The following is a 27,559-nucleotide window of genomic DNA, read 5'->3' as shown; positions in this document are numbered from 1 at the left end:
AGTTGGTGACTATGTTCAACTCATCTATCCCATCGAACTTGAATTAAAGGATACAACAGATACAGTTAAGTCTGTCTCGTATCTTGACTTACATCTAGAAATTGACAATGAGGTTCGGTTGAAAACAAAATTTTACGACAAAAGAGATGATTTCAGCTTCCCAATTGTGAACATTTCTATGCAGCAACATTCCAAGGCTTGTATTTCCTATCATGATTTCTGCTCACAAGGAATCTATTAAACCAAGTGTTCCAAGTTGCAATCATCCCTTAGTAAATCTTGTGGACGCCATCACGCATTGGTTGACCGTTATAGAATATATGTTTCACAAATGACGACAGATATGTTCCAATTGTATTAACTACAATCTCTTTCCCGAATGTGACCTATCGAGTTAGACTTATATAACCGGGTTTGTACTTGCATGAGCTAACACGACGGGTGCTACATGTGGAGTAGGATCTGCTTATCCTTCCGAAGCACCTGAGATCACCTCCACCTTTTTGATGGTGTTCGTTTTGCTCCGTTTTAAGTTATCTGTGTTATGATTTGTGTACTGTTGTCTTTTTCTTTTTAGGCATGGTTTTGTCAGTTTATTTTCGACTTATGAGTTTGAATGTCCTTTTGGTTTCTTTCGCCCCTCTTGAATACGCATGAAATGCTCGCCATTAGACATTAAGCAAACAGTTACTCGCTCTATTTATTTATGAATAATGGAAAAAATAACAAGAAATAAATATTAAATATAAAACCCTAATCCAAGAAAAAACTAACCAAAATTTACGAAACAATTCCTTCTTTCAATTGGTTATTAAAATTGCACTTCTGTGTTACATACATTTATACTTTGAAATTTCATTAAAAACGGATCATATGGAATGGAAAGTTCACTTGCAATACTTTTTTTGTAAATGTGCAGCATTTGTTTTCACCTATTTTATGCCTCGAAGTTCCTAAAGTTTGGGTTTTACTCAAACTTTGTATACCGTTCCCAATACTTTGAATCTTTCTGAGAATTCAGTTATACCGCTATCGTACTGTATTTATACGGATAAAATCCCCATTGTATGACGTCCATTTTCACACAATTTGATTAGGGGCCAATCCCCAAGGGTGACTGGGGAATAGAAATATGGTCACCATTAGTCTTCCTCCGACCGGCGGTAAAACCCTCGCTAAAGTGGGGCGTCCGTTTGGCTGTGCAAATGTACAAGTTCGCAGTCACGTCCGGTCAGAATGGGGACGTTAAATCCGATGCCTCGCGTAAAGAGAGTGCCACGTTCGTCGCACGTTAAGAACCCTTGAAACAACTCTTTGAGGGGTTCGTAGGTGGCCTGTTGCAAGACTAAACTTCTGTCCTTATCCAATATACCCTCATTTTCCCGTGGCAGTCCAAATTTCCTCGACCTTCATCCCGGACGGCCTCTATTAAAGTACCTACCTATTGTATTTATTGTTGACTTGTTCTCGTCCTGAACATGCATGAAATATTTGCCACTAGACGTTAAGCAACCAACAATCAATTAATCAATATTTAGGGGCCAGCTGAGGACCATCTCCGGTTGCGGGATTTTCTCGCTGCGTTGAAGACCCATTAGTGGCTTTCGGCTGTTGTCTGCTTTTTGGTCGGGTTGTTGTCTCTTTGACATATTCCCCATTTCCATTTCTCAATTTTACCAATCAAGGTGTCGACCCTGTGGAAGTTATGGCATTAATCGGTACCAAATGTACTGAACAAGATGCAGTTTATGTCTTTTCAGCGAAGCTCGGGGCCTAAATATATGAAAACTGAAACCTAAAAAGAAGCATTGAAGTTAATATTACCAAAAAAATGCCAATTATCTCTAAGACGAATCAGAATCATTGATGGAAATTATGCATTCGTAAATCGCGTAAGATTTCCTTCATTACCGTTGTGTTGAACTGTTAAAAAACTTTTAGTTTTTATTAACCACATAATAGATTACCTTGGCAGTATGCGGGACAATTTTTTTTATATGCGATCAAAAGAAAATGGCCATCACGTTTTCCTTTAAACATTCATTGTCTTTCACAGGTATCATGTTCGATACTGTGTCTTAAAATTGGTTTAGCTTTGATTTATCGCTAACAAAGTTCAACCAAACCACGATTTAGATTTATGAACTATGAATTACAAACATTCATTTGTTTAAATAAACTTGTGTTTGTGGGGGCTCGTGTTGCTCAATTTAAGTTTTCTTTGTCATGTTTTTTTATTTGTTGGTTTTTTTGGTCGGGTTTAGTTTTGACCTTTGTGTTGTCTGTTTTACTGGACTTGTTTGGTCGACCCTCATCATCTTCTCTAATATATATTAATGTTCTTTGAATATTAAGCTTGCAGTTTCTACTACACCTTTTTTGTTTTTGTCGTCTTTGGAACGTTATTTTGTATGTGTGTTTGAATTTTTTATTCAGTTGTTTTGTATGTCTGATGTAAGTTTACACATTTTTGGCTGCTGGGTCCCAATTTATGTCACATTGACATATCATGTCTGGATTGCTCACCCAATTTTGTCAATATAACGGGATGTATAAATCCGTAACCGCGTTCGTTCTGAATATGGATGTTAATTCCGATGCACGATAAAAACACTTACGAAACTCTTTGAGGTGTCTATAGGTAGCCTGTTGGAAGGCACAGTTTCTACCTCTATCCATTATACCATTGTTTAACAGTGACAATCTAAATTTCTCATCTTCCAACCCGATCGACACTTATTACAGGACCTACTTATATTATTTATAAGTAATTTGATCTTGTACGGAACATACATGACATATTTGCCGCTACACTTAAATCAAACATTATCATGCTGATTTCTTGATAATATCTAACTTCAGTTAGAACCACTTTAAATTATTTATGAAATGTTCTTAATAGCCTTCCAATATTGACGTCAACATTGTTCTGTGGCGAACTACTTCAATAAATTATAGACAGAAAGTAAGTTATAGAAAATAACTTGGTGTTATCGTATCATTACTAATATTTCCAATAATTGTGAAATGCACTAGTTACAATGCAGTTGCAGTTTAATTTTTCAGAGGATAGAATATCAAAAAATATTTTACCATCTTCCATATTTTCTTCTACTCCCGTAGCCGTATAAACGATATTTACGTACATTATAACTAAATGCAAAGAAGGAGTTTTAGTAAAACCTGTATAAACCAGCCGGCTACTTGACTATGAAAAAGGGCCAGTTTGGACAGTGGGTAGGTTTATTCAGGTTTCCGTATTGATAGGAAGGTATTGACTTGTGATGTTACCTATTTTACATGCAAAAAGTAAAATAACAAAATTACCGAACTCCGAGGAAAACTCAAAACAGAAATTCCCTTATTAAATGGCAAAATCAAAAGCTCAAACACACCAAACGAATGGAAAACAACTGTATCATGTTCGATACTGTATTTTAAAATTGGTTTAGCTTTGATTTATCGCTATTGTAAAAGTTCTGTCTCATTGTGAAGTGTAAACTTATAAAAAACAAATACTGTAATAATCTATTTATTAAAAGTTATTTCACAATATATGTGAGACTACTGTGACAAGAATATTACAAGTGTTACCTTTTTTTTCACAATTTTACTTCACACGATAGTGTCTTTAGTCATCGTATTCATTGGCTTTGTAAAGGAGTAGGTTCGATAAGGCCCTAAAACGGCCTCTATTTCTAACTAAAATTTAAAATTAGAATTTATTGACCAATATGACAATGAATCATAGCTAATACAATATTAAAAATTAATATGTTAATTATCCATTTTTAGATGGTGACGTTCCCTTGTCACCATCATATGGTGTATATATCTTAACTTGTTCGATTCGCTTGTGTATGTAACAACGTAATTGATTTTAACGAAAGAAATCTCTGTATTACTGATGAATTATTACACCAGGGTTTTCGATATCACAAACTAGTCACAACATTTGCTAAATTTTATCATCGGTACAAGGACATCATTCGTAAATATAAATCAACATGCAGACATCTTATACGTTCAGGTATTTCACATCCAATATTTTATGGTAATATTCTTTACAAAGCACAAAAATGTCGGCATTCACCTCAAAAGCTAACCAAACCTTTAAACAGACTGATTCAGAAGGGATATAGTTACGATACTGTTGTCAGGTCATTAAGGATTGCATATTTTGGTATTGATATTGATTCACTCATAGGGTCTTTGCATCGGAAATAAACACATTTATTCTAAAACCAGTTGTTGGCATGATCCGGGTTATGTTTTTCTCATATATTTTACTATGGTATGATATTAAACCCCTGACGGGAGGGATTGTGCTTGATTTTCATATGATGAAGACATAATCTTTCAATTAGTATAATCGAGGTTTGGAGCTGGCATGTCAGCAACTGCTAGTAGTCCTTTGTTTATTTGTGTATCATTGTCATATTGCCTAGTTTCTTTTGTTACCTTTTCTGTCATCGGACTCGGACTTCTTTTAAACTGAGTTTTACTGTGCGTATTGCTGTGTGTTTCTTTATTCTACATTGGCTAGAGGTATTGGGGTGGGGGGTTGAGATCTCACAAAACATGTTTAACCCCGCCGCATTTTTGCGCCTGTCCTAAGTCAGGAGCTTCTGGCCTTTGTTAGTCTTGCATGTTTTTAAATTTTAGTTCATTTATATGTTTTGGAGTTTAGTATGACGTCCATTTTCACTGAACTAGTACACAATTTTTTTTAGGGGCCAGCTGAGGACCATCTCCAGGTGCGGGATTTTCTCGCTGCGTTGAAGACCCATTGGTGGCCTTCGACTGTTTTCTGCTATTTGGTCGGGTTGTTGTCTCTTTGACATATTCCCCATTTCTATTCTCAATTTTAATGACTAGATAGCAAATATGTCTTTTTGTTGAAAATTTACGTACTTTCGTTCTATTCATGACGTCACAAATAGCACTCATTTTGATTTTCCGCGAAAATTCAATGAAAACGGGTAAATTTCCATTGATTTCTTAGACAGGAAACAGAGCGCAGGTGTCGACAACAGAGACCTTTTAACATAATCTTTGTTATGACATTTTACATATCGGACTTAAATATTTAGTTTGTCGAAGCCTGCACTCTTTGTTTCCTAGGCCTAAATTTGGTTGAAATCAGTACGATATTGTCATCTTTCCCAAAAATCTCTATTTTTGATCTATTTAGGATGTGCAAATCAACGCTTCAAAACAAAACTTTGACAAGAAAAGTTCTTTTTAACTTTCTCACATGTCTTTTCGTCAATTTACCACATTTTTTATCTTGAAACATTGAACTTAATTATCGCGGCCAAATTTGGCCCTTACCGAACTTTTACCTTTCAGAAATCGAATTAAATAATATGATTACATTTGTAATTCTAGTTTTTTATTTAAGCCTATATGATTCGTCTATAGAATTTCTTTATGCCTTTGAGTTTTTCTTTGTTGACATAGTTGTTTGTTTTATAGTGAATAAGACAATGTTGACTGCTGTACCCCAATGTTTGACATTTTTAACTATTGTATCTGTTTGTTTTGTTCACACATTGTTGTCAATATAATGGAATTTTATGCGATTTTCATACATGTGAGAGGTTTAGCTAGCTATACAACAAGGTTTAATCCACCATTTTCTACATAAGGAAATGTCTGTACAAAGTCCGGAAATATGACAGTTGTTTTCCATTCGTTTGAGTTTGATTTTGCCGTTTGATAAGGGACTTTCCGTTTTGAATTTCCCTTGGTGTTCGGTATTTTTGTAATTTTACTTTTTTTTACAAATCCTCGTATGTAAATTCTGCCTCGATTGCATCAGTTTCCGACTCGTCCGTTTCACTTTCACTTTGACTTCATTGTTTCATTTGAATCAGAATCTGTGCTCTGTTTGAATTGTTCAGCGAGGTTTTTCTTTTTACTTCTATCGTTCATTTCCTACGGTGGTATAGCCGATTAGAAATAAGAATTTTATCAAAGGAAATGTCATCATGATCGTAAATTTCTCACACCGCGATTTAAAAATTGTATCTATGATACAACGTAATTTTTATACGAGATATATTCGGGGATGATGTTTTCAATTGTTTCTTTTAATGAAATCTTATCAGTGATTCAAGAAAAACAGATAACTACGGTTATGTCACATGGTTAAACACCTTGCTAACAGATTATAAAAAAACAACACTTTTTGTGTAATCAATTTTGTTTTGGTTGAATATCGATATTGTTATACATGTTGAATTAATTAAACAAATCGGTTTTGACAGATAATGATGATGATGACGGATGGCTGCTTTATGTTCAGCGGCATATTGTAATAATTTCTGTAATTAAGAGTAAAAGAACTTTTTAATTAGATCGGAATACACAGAGTCCGGTTTACAGAGGGTGTTTTTATAGAAACTTTTAAAGGGGAAAATGGAACTTCAATTTGCGGCCATAATGGAAAGGAAAGCGGTTTATTTAGGGTTCAGTTTACCCAGGTTTGACTGTATTAGGCTTACCTCATTTAGCGATGTATTTGCCAATAGACGTGGAAGTGGAAATTAAACTAGTATACGAAGCTGGACTATTATAATGTAAAGGGGTTGCATTAGTTGGAAATCGAGAAAGTTCATTTTACTTACGAATTGTGCGTGCAAGATACATACCGATTTTGTTAGCTTATATAATAAAATTCAAAGTTTCTTATTTGAATGACCCAATTTTTCAGGTAGAGAAATAAACGCAAAGTGCATGCAGACAAAAGAACGAGAAAACACAAGGATCCGGCTATAGCCTTCTTTAGTAAGTTGAAGAATAATTACATGCTTCCATGAGCTGTAATCACACTACACGTTATACTTATGACGGAATGTTCTGGACATGCTAAAAATATTTATCTTTAATTGTCTCCGGCTTAAAGGGGCATTAGCTACGAGATATTAAAAATAAAATATTTTTGTTCAATCATTTATGAAAGTGAAATAATAATTCGCTCTTAACAACCAGTTTTGTCAAAATAAGCAAAGAAACATCGCTAATGAATTATTCACTTGCAAGTGAATAATTCGACCTCATAGAATCCGTATTCATGTAAACTTTAATTGATCCCTATAGTTAGAGATGGATTACGCATGAACTAGGCGTGTTCAGTTATTAAATGGAAAAGAATGTAAACATTTGAAGTGAAACAAGGGTAAACCATTTGTTTTACTGATTCAATCTAGAAAAACTCATTCCTATACAGGTAAAACGATTATTAATATATTTTTTAACCTATAATATGAAATCAAACAGACCTAGAAAAATCCATTTGCACCAGTTCGCTATCTGTTTATATCTATGTTTATGTTTTTATCGGGTTATATGACCGTCGACAGTCTTCGGAAGTCACCTCGATGGTTAATTAGATGGCGTATTGACTAAAAAAAACACGAAATGCTGATACATAAAATCAAGTCTATGCATATTAAAATGTTTATTTTAGACTTTTTATAATTTGGATGTGCGTGTTAGTATGTTACAAGTCGAATGTAAGAATTTGAGTCAAATCGGTGAATATGGATTTGACAGCTAATGCCCCTTTAAGAAAGATTATAATAACGGTTAATAAACGATTTGTTTTGTACTAGTATTCTCGAGTCCAAAAGTCAGGAACTGCAAACCTTTAAACCATTGGAGAACATAGAAAACTTTAGATCTAAATAAAACCCCATTAAGGTTCAGTTAGCCTAAGAGTGTTGGGATTTTAGCTTTAGAGCAATATTATCGATTATTGAAGATTTAGAGTATTCTGTACTATGTTAATCTTGTCAGAACCGAGACACTGACTTATCAGCAGTAAATGAATGATACGTAGGCAATTTGTAAGTAAAATTACATACTGGAACTTTGGCGTGGCTCGGAACGTATGCATCCCGCCAATGTGTTGTGCTGTGGTAATTTTTTGTCTTCCTATCTTGCATTTTTGCTTATATATGTGCTTTGTCTATTTATCATTTTGCTTTTCTTTCTTGACATATTTGTTTGTTTTTATAGTGAACAAGACTATAACACAATGTTGACTGCTGTACCCCTATTTTTGACATATTTACCTATTATGTTTGTTTGTTTTGTTCACACATTTTTGTGAATATAATGGAAAGTTATGCTACTGTCATACAAGTGAGGTTAGACTATCTATAAAATCAGGTTTAGTCCACCATTTTCTACATAAGGAAAATGCCTGTACAAAGTCAGAAATATGACAGTTGTTTTCCGTTCGTTTGAGCTACTGATTTTGCCGTTTGATAAGGGACTTTCCGATTTGATTTTTCCTTGGAGCTCGGTATTTTTGTTATTTTTCTTTTTTTGTTCAACGACATTCCTCAATTTCAGGAGGAAAAATTTCACCTTTTGTAATAAACTTTAAATTTCTATAGAATAAGTAGAATATGATGATGATTATGATGAGTGGCTGTTTAAAGGTCAATATTCAGGACAAAACCAGATGGGTTCTTTATGAATCCTGCTTTGTACTAGACCGACGCACTTAGACAGATTTTGAATATTCTAGATAACAACCTACAGAAAGACATGTTGTCCTATCTGTTTGCACTAGCTAATTAATGTCACGTGCTTAGCGGAGAAGCAGCCAACTCTAATTTTTAAAGACTATGGTTTTATCAAGCCTAAGATCAAATCTACTAACTCCCACATTGAAAGCTAGCCGAGACCGCCTTCTTAAATGGATATATAGATCATTATCAATGTAACAGTAACCTAACAGCACAACAATAGGAAATTATTATACAATTATTGACTTTTGACGAGGCTGTTACAATGATTTATCAAATTAGGGATATGATATACACCGAGGGTAAATGTTTTATCTATGAGGTTGATAAATCATTGTTTCAACTGATACCCAAAGTCAACAATTGTTGTATTATCATATTTTTTATCCATCTCCAATTTCTAGTATTTGCTGAAGATATTTCACTGCTCCTTTTTTTACTAAATTTAGTATCTGCTTAAGCAGTTGCAAAACTTTTGTAAGTATGAAATATTTGATAGGATTTATTACAAAATAATAACATTGACATAAAGAGGAAGACAAACGAGATTGTGCATGACGTAATAAGCCTACGTTATTGACGTTGCCTAGGAAGCAAACTATTTATAGATACACGTTAGCTGTTCCAAATCTTATATTAACCTCTCGTGATTTTTCTCTCGGTGAATATAATGTTTTATCAAAGATTACCTAGGTTTTCAGCCAATGAGAAAAGATAATTTTTATAATCATATAATAAATCAGGTTATTCATTGTTGTTTATTGGTTATTCAAATATACACTTTACCATCCTCCCTGTTAATGTTGTATATTCTACTTTTGAATGCATTTTCTCCTCCTTAAACATACTTAGATCGTAATAAAAGAAACATTAATTAAAGTTATGATAATCATAATCTGCTGAGGTTACATAGTATTTTCGATATTTAAGATTCAGTTTTTTCCTTCTCATTCTGTGATCCTATGTCCTCTGTTAGCTCTGAAGGGAGGAGACTCTGTTAGCTCTTAAGGGAGGAAACTACAACTTCTTATCACTTTATTGGTGTCCTTTCTTGGTCATTTATTTCATAAAGAACAACTTCTTGGTCGTCTATTTCACTTTCTGTGCTGTGTCGTATTCCATATATAAAATAAACAATTATTCCTGAAAGAGAACCATCATGATTTTAATAAATGGAAAGAATCCAAGTCAGAGGCTTGCTATTTGGTGGATATTGTTTATTGCAGATTTCCTATTTATTTTTCGTTTCTTGTCTTGTACATAAATCAGGCCTTTAGATTTCTCGTTTAAATTGTTTTACATTTTCCATTTCGGGGCCTTTTATATCTCACTATTCGGTATGAGTTTATATCATTATTGAAGGTCGTATAGTGACCTATATTTGCTAACTTCTTCGTCATTTGCCCATTGGTGGAGAGTTAGATGAGTTTAATAACCTTTTTTTTCCAATGATATACATATCAAAAATTGTTTTTAAAGTATTTAATCAATTGGTTTTGATCAATATAGATGGCTTCACGTAATACTTTATAATTCAGTGATTTCGATTTAATAACCTAATGCAGGATTTTCGTCTTTTTTTTCTTCTTCAGACTGTTTGAAAAACGCAATGTTCATTTGCTAAAACGTAAATTCTGAGAAAACAATGTTCATGAGTGAAAAAGCAATATGCATTATTTATATCACAATGTACAAAGGTTAGAACGCGATGTTCATTAGTTAGAACGAAATGTTCATTATCCAGAACGCAATGTACATTAACTAAAACACAATGTTCATTTGCTAGAATTATTGTTGACTAATTAAAATAAAATAGCTAGAATGTAATATTCACTGTTCTTTATTTAAACCACAATGTCCATTAGCTAGAACGTAATGTTAACAAGTTTGAACGCTACACCGCAATGTTCATTAGATAGAGTGCCATGTTCACTAGTAAAAACGCAATGATTATTAGCTATAACGCAATATTCGCTAGTTAGAACTATATGTTCACTAGTTAGATCATAATATTCATTAGCTAAAACATGAGGTTTAATAGTTGGAACACAATATTCACTCGATAGAACACAATATGCACTCGTTAGAACACAATGTTTACTCGTTAGAACGTTATTTACCTGATTAATACGCAGTACTTAGAACACATTTTATACGTTACAACGCAATGTTATTCCTTTATATATTTATTTAGAATTGAACTTACCAATGAATAGCCATATACTGAATCGTAACCATGCTTTATATGATAATGATGACATCATTAACAAATTTATGAATATAAGAAGCAGCGGTACGAACGGCACATATGGAGTTTTAAACAGTAAACTGGTTTGATTCTGAGGCTGCTTTACAATGACTACAGTTGTTACTATTAATGTTATCACAGAAATTAAAAAACAAGCCGTAGCCCACCACGAACCAGTAAACAACGAATCACTGGCAAATATTACTATGAAGGAGAAAACAGTTGTTGCTATAATGAATATAATTAGTGCTATTGATGACGTCATTGACGTTGCATTTGAAGGTTCTATTGCAATTCCTGGAGGAATTTGAAACAAACTACTCTGACTTCCACTTGGTGTATCGTTTATTACACTATCCATTTTGTGATACGTGGTATCACGTGGTTTGTCCGGCATAATTAAATGATTTTTTGGATCTTTTGACAATCTGTTGAAAAATCCAATATTGTTTTTCTCAACAAAAGTCTTACTTAAATCGTTATTATTTTTGGGGTTTCGTGTAAATAAAGATGGATATACAAGTTCTGTGCTCTGAATAAATTTATCCTCATTTAAGTCTTCATATTCCTGGAAAAGTCCAACGTGTGTTGGTTGATAACGGACATGTAAAACACATACTGCTACGCAAGTGTATGAAATCAATGATCCTAATGCCAACATTTGAATTAACATATTCAGCGTCACAAACACAGATAATAGACTTGCTATCAACAAAGGAAATATAGTTAACTTAAAAACTCCTCCAGTGTCGGGATTCAGTAAGCAGCAAGGATATAATAACCGGTCCATTTTCATAGAAAACAACAACCTTGGTATTCCGTGTATGCTGCTGACCAAAGCAGCGGTTAGTCCTATTAATCCACCAATTGCAAAAACATAAAATGATCCATTTACTCCTTTATTTTGATAGACAGTAGGAATAGCCATAATGTCGTGTAGATTATACCAGGGATATGATAGTGTTACAGCCAAAGTCACACACATTATTATAACAAACGTTAGAATGTTGGAAGTTATGATTGCACGTGGGACAATTTTGATTGGTTCTCTTGTTTCTTCGCTCAAAGAACAAATACAGTCTATTCCAGTAAATATACAGAAAAGTGTTCCAGCACCAGCTATTATCTATCAATACAAAAATAATTAAATAAATAAATAATAATGATTGAAATTTATTGAAAAATAATTCAACAAGAATGTTTCCATAGTACACGGATGCCCACTCGCACTATCATTTTCTATGTTCATTGGACCGTAAAATTGGGGACAAAACTCTAATTTGGCATTAAAATTAGAAAGATCATATCTTAGGAAACATGTGTACTAAGTTTCAAGTTGATTGGACTTCAACTTCATCAAAAACTACCTTGACCAAAAACTTTAACCTGAAGCGGGACAGACGGACGGACGAACGAACGAACAAACGGACGCACAGACCGAAAAACATAATGCCCCCTTCTATCGTAGATAGGGCATAAAAACAGATTTACATTTAAAGTAATCCCCGCTTACGAAAATTATAAAAACGAGGGGAAAAATTGACGTGCTAAAAATTGCTTACGTCACAACAAAAATTATCTTCTATTGAGTCATGATATCGATTCACTTATTTCCCAAACAAAAAATATACGCAGTTCCGGAGCCTATGTTACTGTACAGATAGACTCCTGACAGCTATATAGTGTCCTAAATGCAGCTACAATTATATGTGTTATAGCTCCTCATGGGGTTCGTTTGCTCAGGAACGGTTGATATTTCATGGGGTTCGTGGTGCTCAGGAACGGCTGATATTTCATGTTCATCATGGGGTTCGTGGTGTTCAGGAACGGTTGATATTTCATGAGGTTCGTGGTGCTCAGGAACGGCTGATATTTCATGTTCATCATGGGGTTCGTGGTGTTCAGGGACGGTTGAAATTTCATGTTCATAATAGGGATGGTGTTGCTCAGTATTAAGATTTGTTTTTGTTGTGATGTTGCTTTTCTGTCTTTTTACTATTAATGGTTTGTATTGCTCCTTTTGTATTATATTCCTTTTTAAAAAAAATCATGAAATACGTTTGAAAGCAAGAATGGTTTATCTTAGTCAAACACACTAGCGTATAATTGTGAAGTCACGTGATATTTCATCAGTTATTACGTATGCCATCTTTCATTTGAGCTTTGTTATAAACTGAACCTATTTAGGTATCGATTGACGTCTCTAAATCTGTCATTATACTGACATTATGTTTAAGTGATAAATGCGTTCATTAATTATCTCTCGCAAATATAGAAATAATGAAAGCAGGGCAATGGACAGCTATTTCTTATCTTCAGAACAGCAACTATAAATCTTGACCAAATTATGACATGATCTAACCTTACTAGAATCGTTTAACTGATTCCGGCATTATCTCCTTGTAAATGTCAGTCCGTAATTGAATTAGTAGTAATGGATTTATTACTGACTCTCATGAACAGAACAACAGAAAAGGGTGTGTATCCAGTTTATATAACATTTAATATCTTTTAAAAATATTAATGAAATAAATAACTATGTAATACTAAAATGATTAATTGTAAGAACATAAAATAGACAGTAAGAAACGGAATTATTCTAAGTTATAAAAAAAAATATACGATTTCATTTTCCGAGAAATGCATTTCAATTTTTAGCGTAGGGTATACATGATTATTTGCCTTGCATCCTGTTTTCCTTTGTCTTGGAACCTATTTACCTTCCTTAGTTTAACGTCCTTTTTTGCTTTGTTGTACATCCTATTTATCTTTTGTTTTGCATCCTTCGTCTTGCATTCTATTTTCCTTTGTTTTGTAACTTTTTTTTGTTTTCCGTTCTATTTTCCGTTGTCTTCTGTCCTATTTACATTTGTCTTATGTCCTATTTACCTTTGTCTTTTGTCCTAGTTACCTTTGTCTTGTGTCCTATTTACCTTTGCCTTGTATCCTTGTTACCTATGTCTTGTGTCTTATTTACATTTGTCTTTTGTTTTATTTACCTTTGTCTTGTGTCCTATTTACCTTTGTCTTGTGTCCTATTAACCTTTGTCTTGTGTCCTATTTACCTTTGTCTTGTGTCCTATTTACTTTTGTCTTTTGTCCTTGTTCCCTTTGTCTTGTGTCATATTTACCTTTGTCTTGTGTCCTATTTACCTTTGTCTTGTGTACTATTCACCTTTGTCTAGTGTCCTTTTTACCTTTGTCTAGTGTCCTTTTTACCTTTGGTCTTGTGTCCTATTTACATTTATCTTGTGTCTTTCACTTTTGTCTGTGTCATAGTTACCTATGTCTTGTGCCCTATTTACCTTTGTCTTATGTCCTATTTACTTTTGTCTTTTGCCCTTGTTCCCTTACTCTTGTGTAATATTTACCTTTGTCTGTGTCCTATTTACCTTTGTCTGTGTCCTATTTACCTTTGTCTGTGTCCTATTTACCTTTGTCTTGTGTCCTATTTACCTTTGTCTTTAGTAAGTTACCTATGTCTTGTGTCCTAGTTTCCTATGTTTTGTGTCCTAGTTACCTTTGTCTTGTGTCCCATTTACCTTTGTCTTGTGTCCTATTTACCTTTGTCTTGTGCCTTATTTACCTTTGTCTATGTCCTATTTACATTTGTCTTCTGTCTTATTTACTTTTGTCTTGTGTCATATTTGCATTTGTCTTATGTCCTATTTACCTTTGCCTTGTGTTCTATGTACCTTTGTTTTGTGTCTTATTAACCTTTGTCTTGTGTACTATTTACCTTTGTCTTGTGTTCTTTTTACCATTGTCTTGTTTTCTAGTTACCTTTGTCTTCTGTTCTATTTACCTTTGTATTGTGTCATATTTACCTTGTATTGTGTTCTAGTTACCTTTGTCTTTTGTCCTATTTACCTTTGTCTTGTGTCCTATTTACCTTTGTCTTGTGTCATATCACCCCCAAGGGTGACTGGGGAATAGAAGTATGGTCACCATTGGTCTTCCTCCGACCGGCAGTAAAACCCTTGCTAAAATGGGGCGTCCGTTTGGTTGTGCGGGATGTACAAATTTGCAGCCACGTCCGGTCAGAATGGGGACGTTAAATCCGATGCCTCGTGTAAAAAGAGTGACACGCTCTTTGCACGTTAAGAACCCTTGCAACAACTCTTTGAGGGGTCCGTAGGTGACCTGTTGCAAGGCTAAATCTCTGTCCCTATCCAATATACCCTCATTTCCCGTGGCAGTCTAAATTTCTCCGACCTTCATCCCGGACCCCCCTATTACAGAACCTACCTATTGTATTTATTGTTAATTTGTTCTCGTCCTGAATATGCATGAAATATTTGCCACTGGACGTTTAGCAACCAACAATCAATCAATCAATCTTGTGTCATATCTACCTTTGTCTTGCGATATTCTTACCTTTTTTCTTGTGTCTTATCTACCTTTGTCTTGGGTTCTACTTATCTTTGTCTTGTGTCCTAGTTACCAATGTCTTGTGTCCTATTTACCTTTGTCTTGTGTCCTATTTACCTTTTTCTTATGTCATATCTACTTTTCTCTTGCGTTCTACTTACCTTTGTCTTGTAACTATTTACCTGTGTCTCATTTCCTACTTAGTTTTACGTCCTGTATATTTGTTTCACGTTATGTTTATCTTTGTTTTGCATTCTGTTGAACTTTATCTGACTTCTTCATTACATTTTTTATGCAATCTTTTTAACCTTTGTCACACTTCATTGTTTAAATTCTTGTCTTGATTCCTATTTATATTAGTTTTGTCTCACTTCCTATTTGCACTACCTTTGTTTTCTTTCTCCTGATTACTTTTAATTTGTATCCTGTTTTTTACTTTTGTTATAAGACCTGGTTATCGTTGTCTCGCGTCCTGTTAAAAAATGTCATGTTGATCTTTGTCTCACGTCCTGTTTACATATGTCACGTTGATCTTTGTCACACGTCCTGTTTACATATGTCATGTTGATCTTTGTCTCACGTCCTGTTTGCATATGTCATGTTGATCTTTGTCTCACGTCCTATTTACTAGTACATATGTCATGTTGATTTTGTCTCAAGTCTTGTGTACATTTGTCATGTTGATCTTTATTACACGTCCTGTTTACATGTCATGTTGATCTTTGTCTCACGTCCTGTTCACCTTTTATATCCAGCAAAATAGTATTGTAACACTGATTCAAACCCCAAAGGGTGATTGAGGAATAGAAATATGGTCTTCCTCCGACCGGCAGTAAACCACTTGGAAAACCGGGGCGTCCGTCTGGCTGTGCTGGATGTACAAGTACGCAGCAAGGTCCAGTCAGGAAAGGGACGTTAAATCAGATTCCTCGTGTAGAGAAAATGCCACGCCCTCTGCACTTGAAGAACCTTGTAACAACTCCGAGGGGTCCGTTGGTGGCCTGTTAAACATGCCTACCCAATATACCCTCAGTTTATAATGGTAGTCTACATTTCCCGACCTTTATCCCGGATGGACTTTTTTACTTGTTCTACCTAATGAATTTATTGTTCATTTGTTTTCGTGATGAACATGCATGAAATATTTGCCACTGTATGTTGAGCAAACAGCAATCAACCAATCAATCACTGACTCGAAAACGGTATGAACAAATGATTTTATACCTTGTCATGGCTATATCTAGATGTAACTGGTATCATCAAATAAGGCTTCATTATCTCCATTTCGAATTGGTTTCCTTCAATGTACCTTTGTTTCATAATCATTTATCCATTGCTGTATGTTTCAGTGTTCTGGCTTTAGAATAAAACGATAACCACCAAAAGCAGCGCAATTTCCTTATCTTGAATTTCTGTCAGAGACTTGAGCTTAGAATTATTAAAAGTTGAATTTTTGTTTTGAAGAGGATGGATTGTAAATATAAGATACATACCCCTGTCATACCGAACGGAAAAAAGCCTGGTGGATCCGTCCAATTCTCATGACGAACATGAAAGATACCATATAAGATACATACCCCTGTCATACCGAACGGAAAAAAGCCTGGTGGATCCGTCCTATTCTCATGACGAACATGGAAGATACCAAATAAGATACATACCCCTGTCATACCGAACGGAAAAAAGCCTGGTGGATCCGTCCAATTCTCATGAAGAACATGGAAGATACCAAATAAGATACATACCCCTGTCATACCGAACGGAAAAAAGCCTGGTGGATCCGTCCAATTCTCATGACGAACATGGAAGATACCAAATAAGATACATACCCCTGTCATACCGAACGGAAAAAAGCCTGGTGGATCCGTCCAATTCTCATGACGAACATGGAAGATACCAAATAAGATACATACCCCTGTCATACCGAACGGAAAAAAGCCTGGTGGATCCGTCCAATTCTCATGACGAACATGGAAGATACCAACACATATAATGCAGATAATTACTAATCCATTCAGCGTAGTCAGAATAAACGAAATCAGTGTGGACGCCTAAAATAATACAATAATTACTAATCCATTCATTGTCGTCAGGATAAACGAAATCAGTGTGGACGCCTAAAATAATACAATAATTACTAATCCATTCAGTGTAGTCAGAATAAACGAAATCAGTGTGGACGCCTAAAATAATACAATAATTACTTATCCATTCAGTGTAGTCCGGATAAACGAAATCAGTGTGGACGCCTAAAATAATACAATAATTACTGATCCATTCATTGTAGTCAGAATAAACGAAATCAGTGTGGACGCCTAAAATAATGCAATAATTACTAATTCATTCATTGTAGTCAGAATACACGAAATCAGTGTGGACGCCTAAATTAATACAATAATTACTTATCCATTCATTGTAGTCAGGATAAACGAAATCAGTGTGGACGCCTCAAATAATACTATAATTACTGATCCATTCATTGTAGTCAGAATAAACGAAATCAGTGTGGACGCCTGAAATAATACAATAATTACTAATCCAATCATTGTAGTCAGGATAAACGAAATCAGTGTGGACGCCTAAAATAATACAATAAATACTAACCCATTCATTGAAGTCAGGATAAACGAAATCAGTGTGGACGCCTAAAATAATACAATAAATACAAATCCATACATTGTAGTCAGGATAAACGAAATCAGTGTGGACGACTGAAATAATACAATAATTACTTATCCATTCATTGTAGTCAGGATAAACGAAATCAGTGTGGACGCCTAAAATAATACAATAATAACTAATCCATTCATTGTAGTCAGGATAAACGAAATCAGCGTGGACGCCTAAAAAAATACAATAATTACTGATCCATTCATTGTAGTCAGAATAAACGAAATCAGTGTGGACGCCTGAAATAATACAATAAATACTAATCCATTCATTGTAGTCAGGATAAACGAAATCAGTGTGGACGCCTCAAATAATACAATAAATACTAATCCATTCATTGTAGTCAGGATAAACGAAATCAGTGTGGACGCCTAAAATAATACAATAATTACTAATCCATGCATTGTAGTCAGGATAAACGAAATCAGTGTGGACGCCTAAAATAATACAATAATTACTAATCCATTCATTGTAGTCAGGATAAACGAAATCAGTGTGGACACCTAAAATAATACAATAAATGATTATAATACAGTTGATATAAAATGTGGTATGATTGCCAATGAGACAACTCTCCAAAAGAGGCGACGAAGTTAACAACTGCTTTTATAGGTCACCGTTCTCTGTGTCTTCATAAAACAGTTTTGTTGATCTGATTGTTGAGAAATATGTTTTTTTTTTGTATATGTAAGATAATGATACTCACACTCCTCATAATTAAGTACGAGCGTTAAAGAGTGAGGAAAGGTATTATCATTATTTTACAAACTTAGAGTATTAGAAAGTTCTATAGGATATTAAATGACTTCTTGGTTAGTTTTAATCAACAATTGTTTTCATGATCAGTGCAATGTTTAGAATTAATGGGTGACTTCCCTTTTATCCATTTTATTTATTGATTAGTCTACTTGATTTAAAAATTTCATACATTGTGTTTTATACATTAGATGACATAACAGTTCGACGAAATGGCAGGATTGTATAAGTTTTTTTAATTATGAGTATGAATGTAAGTCATGAAATCTTTTAGTGAGGAATTATCTTTTTGTTTATTTACAGTCGTTAAAATTTAAAATATAAGATACAACTATATTGTTTTCCACACTAGCACAGCCTATGCCCCTATTTACATAAAAATATTTTATTTTTAAATCAAAAACTTTTTTATTATTTGAGGTCATTAACTTAAATCTAAATGTTCAAATAAAAAAAGGTAATAATCGCCTTATGATAATATAAGAAATTCAAAAGTTAATATTGTAGAGATAATTCATGTTTTAATTGTATGATAATCAAAATGTTTTTTTTACCAAGCGTATTAGCTAAAGATTTAGGTTACTTTATTTAATTTACTATATTTTCCCGGTTTTTTTTTGCTTTGGTGATGTTTAATTTTTTGAATTATTGATATTCATATAATAACATTAACAGTGTCAATATGACTGAACCTGTTGAATTCAACTTTATATTCCGATATTTTGTTTTAAGTTCAATTTTTAATAATTATAAATCATATATTCTGCCAAGCTGACAAATGTGCTTTGGGACAAAAATTCATCAAATATGTCATGTTTATAACATTGTAATTCATTTATTGAAATTATTTGTTTTGAATAAAAGGATAATCCCTTATTAGAAACATGTTTTACCATTCATTATCCACAATTAAACACCAAAATCCTACAATTTCATTGGACGAAATCACTTTGTTACATTATAATGTGGTCTTACTATTTAGTTAACAGGCTGTGACATTTAATTGGGGGATTTTTGCTCATTAATTCAAAAATTGTCCAGTAGATCTTTCAAAAAATTATCGTGTAATATATAGAACGAACATGACCGTTACGGCAACTGTTCTGGAGGTATAATTAAAATTCTTTACATTACAATTCAATATGAAATAGATCGTAATGGTCAAATGTATGTCACTTGTATTTCAATGAGGGATACTGTTCGTGACATTAGCATGGCTGTTGTAATATGAAAACATTGAAATATATGTATCCAGCTTCAAAATTATGTTTACTGTGACTTTAATAGCCCATTTGTGAAGAATTATTGAAACGGACTATATATCGTGTAAATGCACAGGACAAAGCACTGAAAACAAAAAAAAATGTAGTTCCTGAGTGTTAAGGTTTCATTCTAGGACAAAGCATTGAAAACAACTGAATTGTAGTTCCTGAGTGTAAGGTTTCATTCTAGGACAAAGCACTGAAAACAAAGATATTGTAGTTCCTGAGTGTAAGGTTTCATTCTAGGACAAAGCGCTGAAAACAAATATATTGTAGTTCCTGAGTGTAAGGTTTCATTCTAGGACAAAGCGCTGAAAACAAATATATTGTAGTTCCTGTTTGTCAGGTTTCATTCTAGGACAAAGCACTGAAAACAAATATATTGTAGTTCTTGATTGTCAGGTTTCATTCTAGGACAAACCACTGAAAACAAATATATTGTAGTTCTTGATTGTAAGGTTTCATTAAAACAAATATATTTTCGTTCCTGATTGTAAGGTTTTATTCTAGGACAAAGCACTGAAAACAAATATATTGTAGTTCCTGATTGTAAGGTTTCATTTCATTATAACTATGATTAGATATAACATTTCTTCTTTATACAAGAAAGGCATTCTATTACATTTAGAATACTAGTATTATTTGTTTAAATAAATCATGGGTTTTGTTGTTTATTGCGTATGTTATTCACTAGATGTCATGAAGTATTTTTTAAATCGTTGTATAACTGTCTTATTGACTGCATCTTTTTTTAATCATAATTTTAATACCTTTCCTGATTAATTGAATAAGAAAAATTAAAAGTTTGTGATCATATTGATAACATATAACAATTTCATTATATTGATTACTATGAAAAGTTTTCCAGAAATAAATTGTATAAAATATCAACGAACTGTGAATTAAAACACTTTACCTTTGCGTTACATACGAACAGGAGAGAAGTTATAAACAAGATACCACACGATACAATATCTGGACAGTCGGTAAAAAATCCATCTCCCGTCCATTGTAAATAAGTACGGGTATAGCTGAAAGAAACAAAATAAATTATATATTTGATAAAAAACAAACTATGCGGAAACTCGTTCCTTTAAAATTGGTCTCTGTTTGAAATGATTGTACCAATTGCGTGATTCCGTGTTTTGTTAGATTTCTAATAAAGGAAGTAACAACACAAAAAACTCTGGTTATACACTTGTAATAATGTAATTGCACAATTTAGAACGTGTAGTAAAACACGTTATATGTTCGCCCGTGTGTGTTTGTTTGTGTGCAACTTTCATCATTTTGATTTTTTATGTACTATACTGGTTATACTGTTGTGAATTTTTGTAATTGTAAAATTTTTGACATGTTATTGAACGCATTTTCATCTTTCTGAAAGACTTTCATTTGAAACTTTCGTTTACGGAATAAGCAACATACTTATTTTCAAATAGATGGCTAGCCGATTGCACATGTAGATGATTTCTAGTGGATGTATGGTTCGACCTGCAAATGATGTCATGTGCAAGTATGATTCGACCTGCAGACGATGTAATGTGGAAAAATGATTTGACCGGCAGAATATGTCTTGGGAAGTATGATTCGTCCTGCAGACGAAGTAATGTGGAAAAATGATTTGACCGGCAGAATATGTCTTGGGAAGTATGATTCGTCCTGCAGACGATGTAATGTTGAAAAATGATTATGACCGGCAGAATATGTCTTGGGAAGTATGATTTTTCCTGCAGACAATTTAATGTTGAAAAATGATTTGACCGGCAGAATATGTCTTGGGAAGTATGATTCGTCCTGCAGACGATGTAATGTTGAAAAACGATTTGACCGGCAGAATATGTCTTGGGAAGTATGATTCGTCCTGCAGACGATGTAATGTTGAAAAATGATTTGACCGGCAGAATATGTCTTGGGAAGTATGATTCGTCCTGCAGACGATGTAATGTGGAAAAATGATTTGACCGGCAAAATATGTCTTAGTCCTGCAGACGATGTAATGTTGGAAAATGATTTGACCGGCAGAATATGTCTTGGGAAGTATGATTCGTCCTGCAGACGATGTAATGTGGAAAAATGATTTGACCGGCAGAATATGTCTTGGAAAGTATGATTTGTCCTGCAGACGATTTCTTGTGGAAGTATTTTTCAACTGAAGACTATTGCTTGTGAAGTATTTATTCGACCTGAAGACGATTGTTTGTGGAAGTATTGTTCGACCTGAAGACGATTTCTTGTTGAAGTATGATTCAACATGTAAACCTTTAAACGAAAAAGAATGATTCCACCTGTAGAACTTTAAACGAAGAAGGATATTTCAATCGCAGCTTTAAATTGTTTTATAATGTATAAACAAACAGGAAGAAACAGAGAAAGATAAAAAATGTACAACAAAAACACAACAAAAAACCAAACAGGCTGCGAATGTCTGTCTCACAATATAGAATAGGTATGTTTGGTATGATTGTCAATGAGACAACTATGCACTAGAGCCCAAATGCTGTACATGTTTCAAAGCCCATTAGTTGAATTAATCATGTTGAAGTTGGGGTTTCAAAATAGAAGTATCGGATCAGCTAAGATATATGAGTGCATATGATGATGCTGCTGTTATTTTCACTGTGTAGCATCACGACCGAATATAAGTACCCCCGAAGCGATGGAAAACACAAAAGTGAAGTCAGGAAAGGTCAAATTCTTCTAATTTTAATTATATTCTACGTTTTACTGACAAATAAAGTTGTATGAAACTAATTCCTAATAATATAGCTACTATTAAAGGCTGATTATGATACCCAGTTGGCTTTCTCTCTCTTCAGAGTCTGACCGGGTGGTACCTTTTAAACGAAGCGTATGACGAGTTCAAACTTGTAAAAACACAATCATCCTTCAACTAAAGTACTCACCTGTGTATTGTACCATTCAGCAGACCATCAAAATATTGACTCCATGCTTTTGCAGCAGCTGCAGCTAAGATAATGTTCTCTAGTATCATACTCCAACCAATGACAAAGGCTGATAGCTCCCCCAAAGAGGCGTATACAAAAACATACGATGACCCGGCTTGTGGGAGGCGTGTGGTGAATTCTGAGTAACAGAAACCTGAAATGGAAGAAGCAATTTCTTTAATTGTTTATATAGCAGCCACAAAATTACAATAGTCGCATGCTTTCATAGATGCATGTTTTGTATTATAAAGCTATGCATGTTTTGTATTATACGGCTATGCGTATTTTTTATTACCCAGCTATGCATGTTTTGTGGTATACAGACCATGTTTTTTATTAAACAGCTATGAATGTTTTGTACTATACAGAGAATTTTTGTACTATGGTCGCACGGTCAATTTTATTTTAAGCGTACTGAATGATGCCTTGTAGTAGCAGAGTAGACAGATGGCCAACATACACGAAGAGATATATTGTAAATAGCAAAAAAATAGTTGTAGTGTTTGAACTTTATTTTGTCAATATAACTAGTAGAAAAAAGTATGATTACGATGAAAGAATGATAACATCAAATTCTAAGTTGAAATGATTGTTCACGGACCCTTTAAAAAGACGTTTTATATTTTTGAACTGCCAAGTAAGTCGTGAAGATAAATTCATTGTAATACTTTACCCTGTATGTTTGATGTTAAACAGTCCCCCATCTGATAATATTATACAAGAATATACTATTAACCTGATTGAAGTTTTATGCAATATTTCACTACTCATGTTGTTGCAGCCGGAGATGACTTGACATATAACTATAATATATTAATCGATGGGATGCTTCATTTATTACTTTACACAGTCTGACTGGCGTTTCTTCACCTTAAAATTTATCAAAATTCTGCAAAAGCATGCATATGTTTGTAATGTATCTTCGTGAGGGAAAACCTGTTTGGCTTTTCAAAAATTACCACAAAAAATTGAAATAAAAACATATATTTTGAATATAATGCATATTCGTATCTGCAGATTTTTAATCAACGGATAAAACTAAGGTAATTTTTAGTGTACTGTGTGGACATGTTTTAAACAATCAATGAAAAGTAATTAAAACGATTTTTTTCGGTTATAAGAAAAAAGAAAATTATGGAAGAACAGTTTAAAAATCTTTTCTTTTTTTTTTGTCGTAATGCGAATTTAAGGGTACCGGGTAAATTATCTGTTTATATATATTTGCTTGTTATTTTTGTAAAAATTCTGATAGCAACTTGTGTTGTTGCATTAAAATAGTATCAATATATTACTCAACATTAAACAACATATTTCGAAATAACGGTAAAAGGACAATTTTGGTATACATCAACGATACAGCAATCCGACAACACATTTAGATAATAAAAATAAATCTTTATTTATAGAAAATGTGGAAGAATATAGCAAGGGAAATAAACAATATATAATAGGAAAGAATAGGAAGAAATATGAATAAATTGAGATCTTGTGCACATATCTTAACATTAACGGTACCAGTTTTATTGCTCCAGATGAGCATTTTGACAATAGATACCATAAGGGACTTACAGAACAACAGACGCAGCACTTGAAATTGGCTACTTCTAGGATGTACCATTAATAATTTAATTTCAGCAGCATAAGCACCGAGGTACTTGTTCCTCCTGATCAGATAGTGGAATAAAGAACCTAGGGTTCACAGAAGTAGCACGAAAACACTGACTACTGGTCAGATTATGGTATTAAGGTCCTACGGTCCACAGAAGTAGCACGCATACACATGCTCCTGATCAGATATTGGAATAAAGAACCTATGGTTCACAGAAATAGCACGAAAACACTAGTCCCTGTTCAGATAGTGATATAAAGGACATATGGTTCACAGAAATAGCACGAAAACACTAGCCCCTGTTCAGATAGTGATATGAAGGACATACGGTTTAGAGAAGTAGCACGAAAACACTAGCCCCTGTTCAGATAGTGATATGAAGGACATACGGTTTAGAGAAGTAGCACGAAAACACTAGCCCCTGTTCAGATAGTGATATGAAGGACATACGGTTTAGAGAAGTAGCACGAAAACACTAGCCCCTGTTCAGATAGTGATATGAAGGACATATGGTTTAGAGAAGTAGCACGAAAACACTAGCCCTTGTTCAGATAGTGATATGAAGGACATATGGTCTAGAGAAGTAGCACGAAAACACTAGCCCCTGTTCAGATAGTGATATGAAGGACATACGGTTCAGAGTAGTATTACGATAACACTGGCTCTTGATCAGATTTTAGCATTAAGGACCTACGGTCCACAGAAGTAGCACGCATACACAGGCTCCTGATCAGATAATGGAATAAAGAACCTATGGTTCACAGAAGTAGCACGAAAACACTACCTCCTGTTCAGATTATGGTATTAAGGACCTACGAAAAGTAGCATGATTACACAGACTCTTGATCAGAAATTGGCATTTAAGGACCTACGGTTCACATAAGCTGCACCGAGACACTGTCTCTTGGTTAAATGTTTATATTTATAACTGGCATCAGCGACACTGACAAAGATGTATTGATATAACGATATTAATGTCGATAAATATATTGATCACCAGCATTATCTATAACCATACATATTGTTACGGTTTTGTTGATTAATGGACAGATTCAATTATTACGCTAATAAAATTTATTATTGCCTTTTATCAGGATACTTTATACGGACAATGCCTTTCTCTGTTTTTAAGCTATTTGTTTTTAAAAGGTTTTTAATAAATAGAATGTTGTTACCGTAATCAGAAATGATAAATTTTTTAAACAAGTTTCAATACATGATCGTATCTAGTCAAACAAAATGGCGGATGATAATGTTCGACTTTTTACTGTGTTTGCATGTTTTTTTTATCTTGTATTCTGTGCATACTATAGTGTTGTCTTCTAAATTGAAACTATGATCCTCAAAAAGCATGCATATTTTACAAAGTTTGATGTTAAAGCTAATCTATTTCATGGAAAGCAGCAATATCATGGATTTAACACTAAATACATGAAAATAATAAACTCTCAAAAATACGAATTGATAATATGAAATAAAGTTTTGCTTCAATTGAATGATTCAGTATCAGATACCAAGGCTGCAACACCTGCTATTATAACAGACAACACTTCTGATGGACCGGCTTGATGTTTTATCAAACATGATATTACTATATATACTCCTTACCAGATAACAAGGCTGCAACACCTGCTATTATAACAGACAACACTGCTGATGGACCGGCTTGATGTTTTATTACATATGATAATACTATATATACTCCAATTCCTAATGAACTACCCATACCTGAAATGATACAGATAGTTATGGTATGATAGTCATCCTATCCAAATTTTCATTTCAAAAAATATTTCAAACATCTTCCAAACACCTCCTTTAGGAGCGTCTCTTAATTTCACTTGTTCTGTTGATCAATAGCGTTTGATTTTGGTCAGTTTTTATGGACTTCCTTTTTTTTATTTCGCCTTGGAGTTTAGTATTTTTGTTATACTGTTTTGATCACAATGGAATAAAGCCTTTGTAGATATCTCCTAATCATTATTTGTCAAGTTGATTTGACCTAAAGGTGCTTTTTTAGGACTTAAAACAGATTCAAGTTTTGACTTGAATATATTTTCATGCTTAAATATCGTTTTAAACAAAAATGGAGAAAGGAATCTCGATAGATAAATTAAAGATTCATTGTTATTCATATATTTGTTCAAGTTTTGGTGTCTCGTTCATAAGTTTTCCTAAATTTGGTCAACAACAATATTTTTTTGTAATACAATTATTATAGAAGCAATTATTGAATGTACTTCAATGAGGCAGCAACCAAACGAAAACAAAGAGATATCTTTAGGTGAACATACGGTCTTCCAAGTATTTATTAAAAATATTAGATTAAACACCACGTGGAGCAAGAACTACTTACGCTTCCAGTTCACCCCTGGGTTTTGGCACGGTTCGTGTCTTCCTTGAAACGGTTCGTGTCTTCCTTGGTACGGTTCGTATCTTCCACTCTGTACTTTTTGTGCTGTGTTTCGTTATCATTATTTTTTGTTTGTCTTTATGTATTTTGCTTTTAAGCGATGTTGTTGTCTGTTTTAATTGTACTGAGGATTTTTTTCGCCATCTTAGTATCATCATTATGTTGTCATTTTTTTATCGTACTGACGATTTTTATTTATCATCTTGGTATCATCATGGTGTTGTCTGGTTTTTTTGGGTTTTTTTTTTTTTTTTTACTGACAATTTTTTATTACCATCTTGGTATCATCTCTATTCTTTAAGACTGTATTTGATATGCAAAGATCAAACCAGATATATATTATTGTTGTAAATCTTAGTACCGGGTCATGTTCGATTTTCCTTTTGAGTTTTCATTTGGTACTTTTTTATATGAAACCATAAAAGATAAATTTGGACAAACATATACATGATATATTCAGGAGAAATATAATTTAGGGGTTGTAAAGCTTAAACGATTAATTAGAAGAAACATGTCCAGGAAACATTAATTATTGGTACTATCTTACGTTAGCTATCGTGTATATTCGATAATCCACAAGAAACACTTGTTTTATGATAAAGTATCTTGGTATCGGGTCATATAAGTCTTCGGGCGTTTTCAATTACTGACAGTTATAATTACAAATTGAATCTTTGGTAAGTTTTATCACATTAATGACCTATTTTTTTTCCTTTCCGAATTTGATTGATATTTACAT

At 33.6% G+C, this 27,559-nt stretch overlaps 2 protein-coding genes across 2 annotated transcripts in view; both read right to left on the bottom strand.

Annotated features, from left to right (window-relative positions):
• Positions 1–9,287: 9,287 nt before the first annotated feature.
• On the bottom strand, positions 9,288–17,069 carry LOC127732429 (cationic amino acid transporter 3-like). The gene is made up of 3 exons (XM_052241466.1): positions 16,992–17,069; positions 10,750–11,917; positions 9,288–9,686 (listed from the first exon to the last, which is right to left on the bottom strand). The coding sequence occupies exons 1-3, from the start codon at positions 16,998–17,000 to the stop codon at positions 9,574–9,576; spliced, it is 1,290 nt and encodes a 429-aa protein (XP_052097426.1). The 5' UTR covers positions 17,001–17,069; the 3' UTR covers positions 9,288–9,573.
• A 144-nt stretch (positions 17,070–17,213) lies between these two features.
• LOC127732371 (high affinity cationic amino acid transporter 1-like) overlaps positions 17,214–27,559 on the bottom strand; it is a 48,195-nt gene continuing 37,849 nt past the window's right edge. The window contains exons 3-6 of the mRNA XM_052241404.1: positions 26,016–26,135; positions 22,757–22,952; positions 20,767–20,881; positions 17,214–17,279 (exon numbers count right to left, since the gene is read on the bottom strand). Of these exons, the coding sequence (XP_052097364.1) occupies positions 17,214–17,279; positions 20,767–20,881; positions 22,757–22,952; positions 26,016–26,135 (497 nt within the window). The remainder of the gene's footprint in view (positions 17,280–20,766; positions 20,882–22,756; positions 22,953–26,015; positions 26,136–27,559) is intronic.

Source organism: Mytilus californianus, unplaced genomic scaffold (genome assembly GCF_021869535.1).
Source record: "Mytilus californianus isolate M0D057914Y unplaced genomic scaffold, xbMytCali1.0.p SCAF_24, whole genome shotgun sequence".
Classification (NCBI taxonomy): domain Eukaryota; kingdom Metazoa; phylum Mollusca; class Bivalvia; order Mytilida; family Mytilidae; genus Mytilus; species Mytilus californianus.
The sequence above is the reverse complement of the archived record's forward strand: the minus strand, read 5'-3'. Positions and strand labels throughout refer to the sequence as shown.

What these genes read in the sequence shown, in the direction of transcription:
- LOC127732429 (XM_052241466.1), bottom strand. An exon ending in CAGTATATGGCTATTCATTG is followed by an intron (nt 9,687 to 10,749) that starts GTAAGTTCAATT and finishes GTTCTCTTTCAG; the next exon opens with GAATAATTGTTTATTTTATA.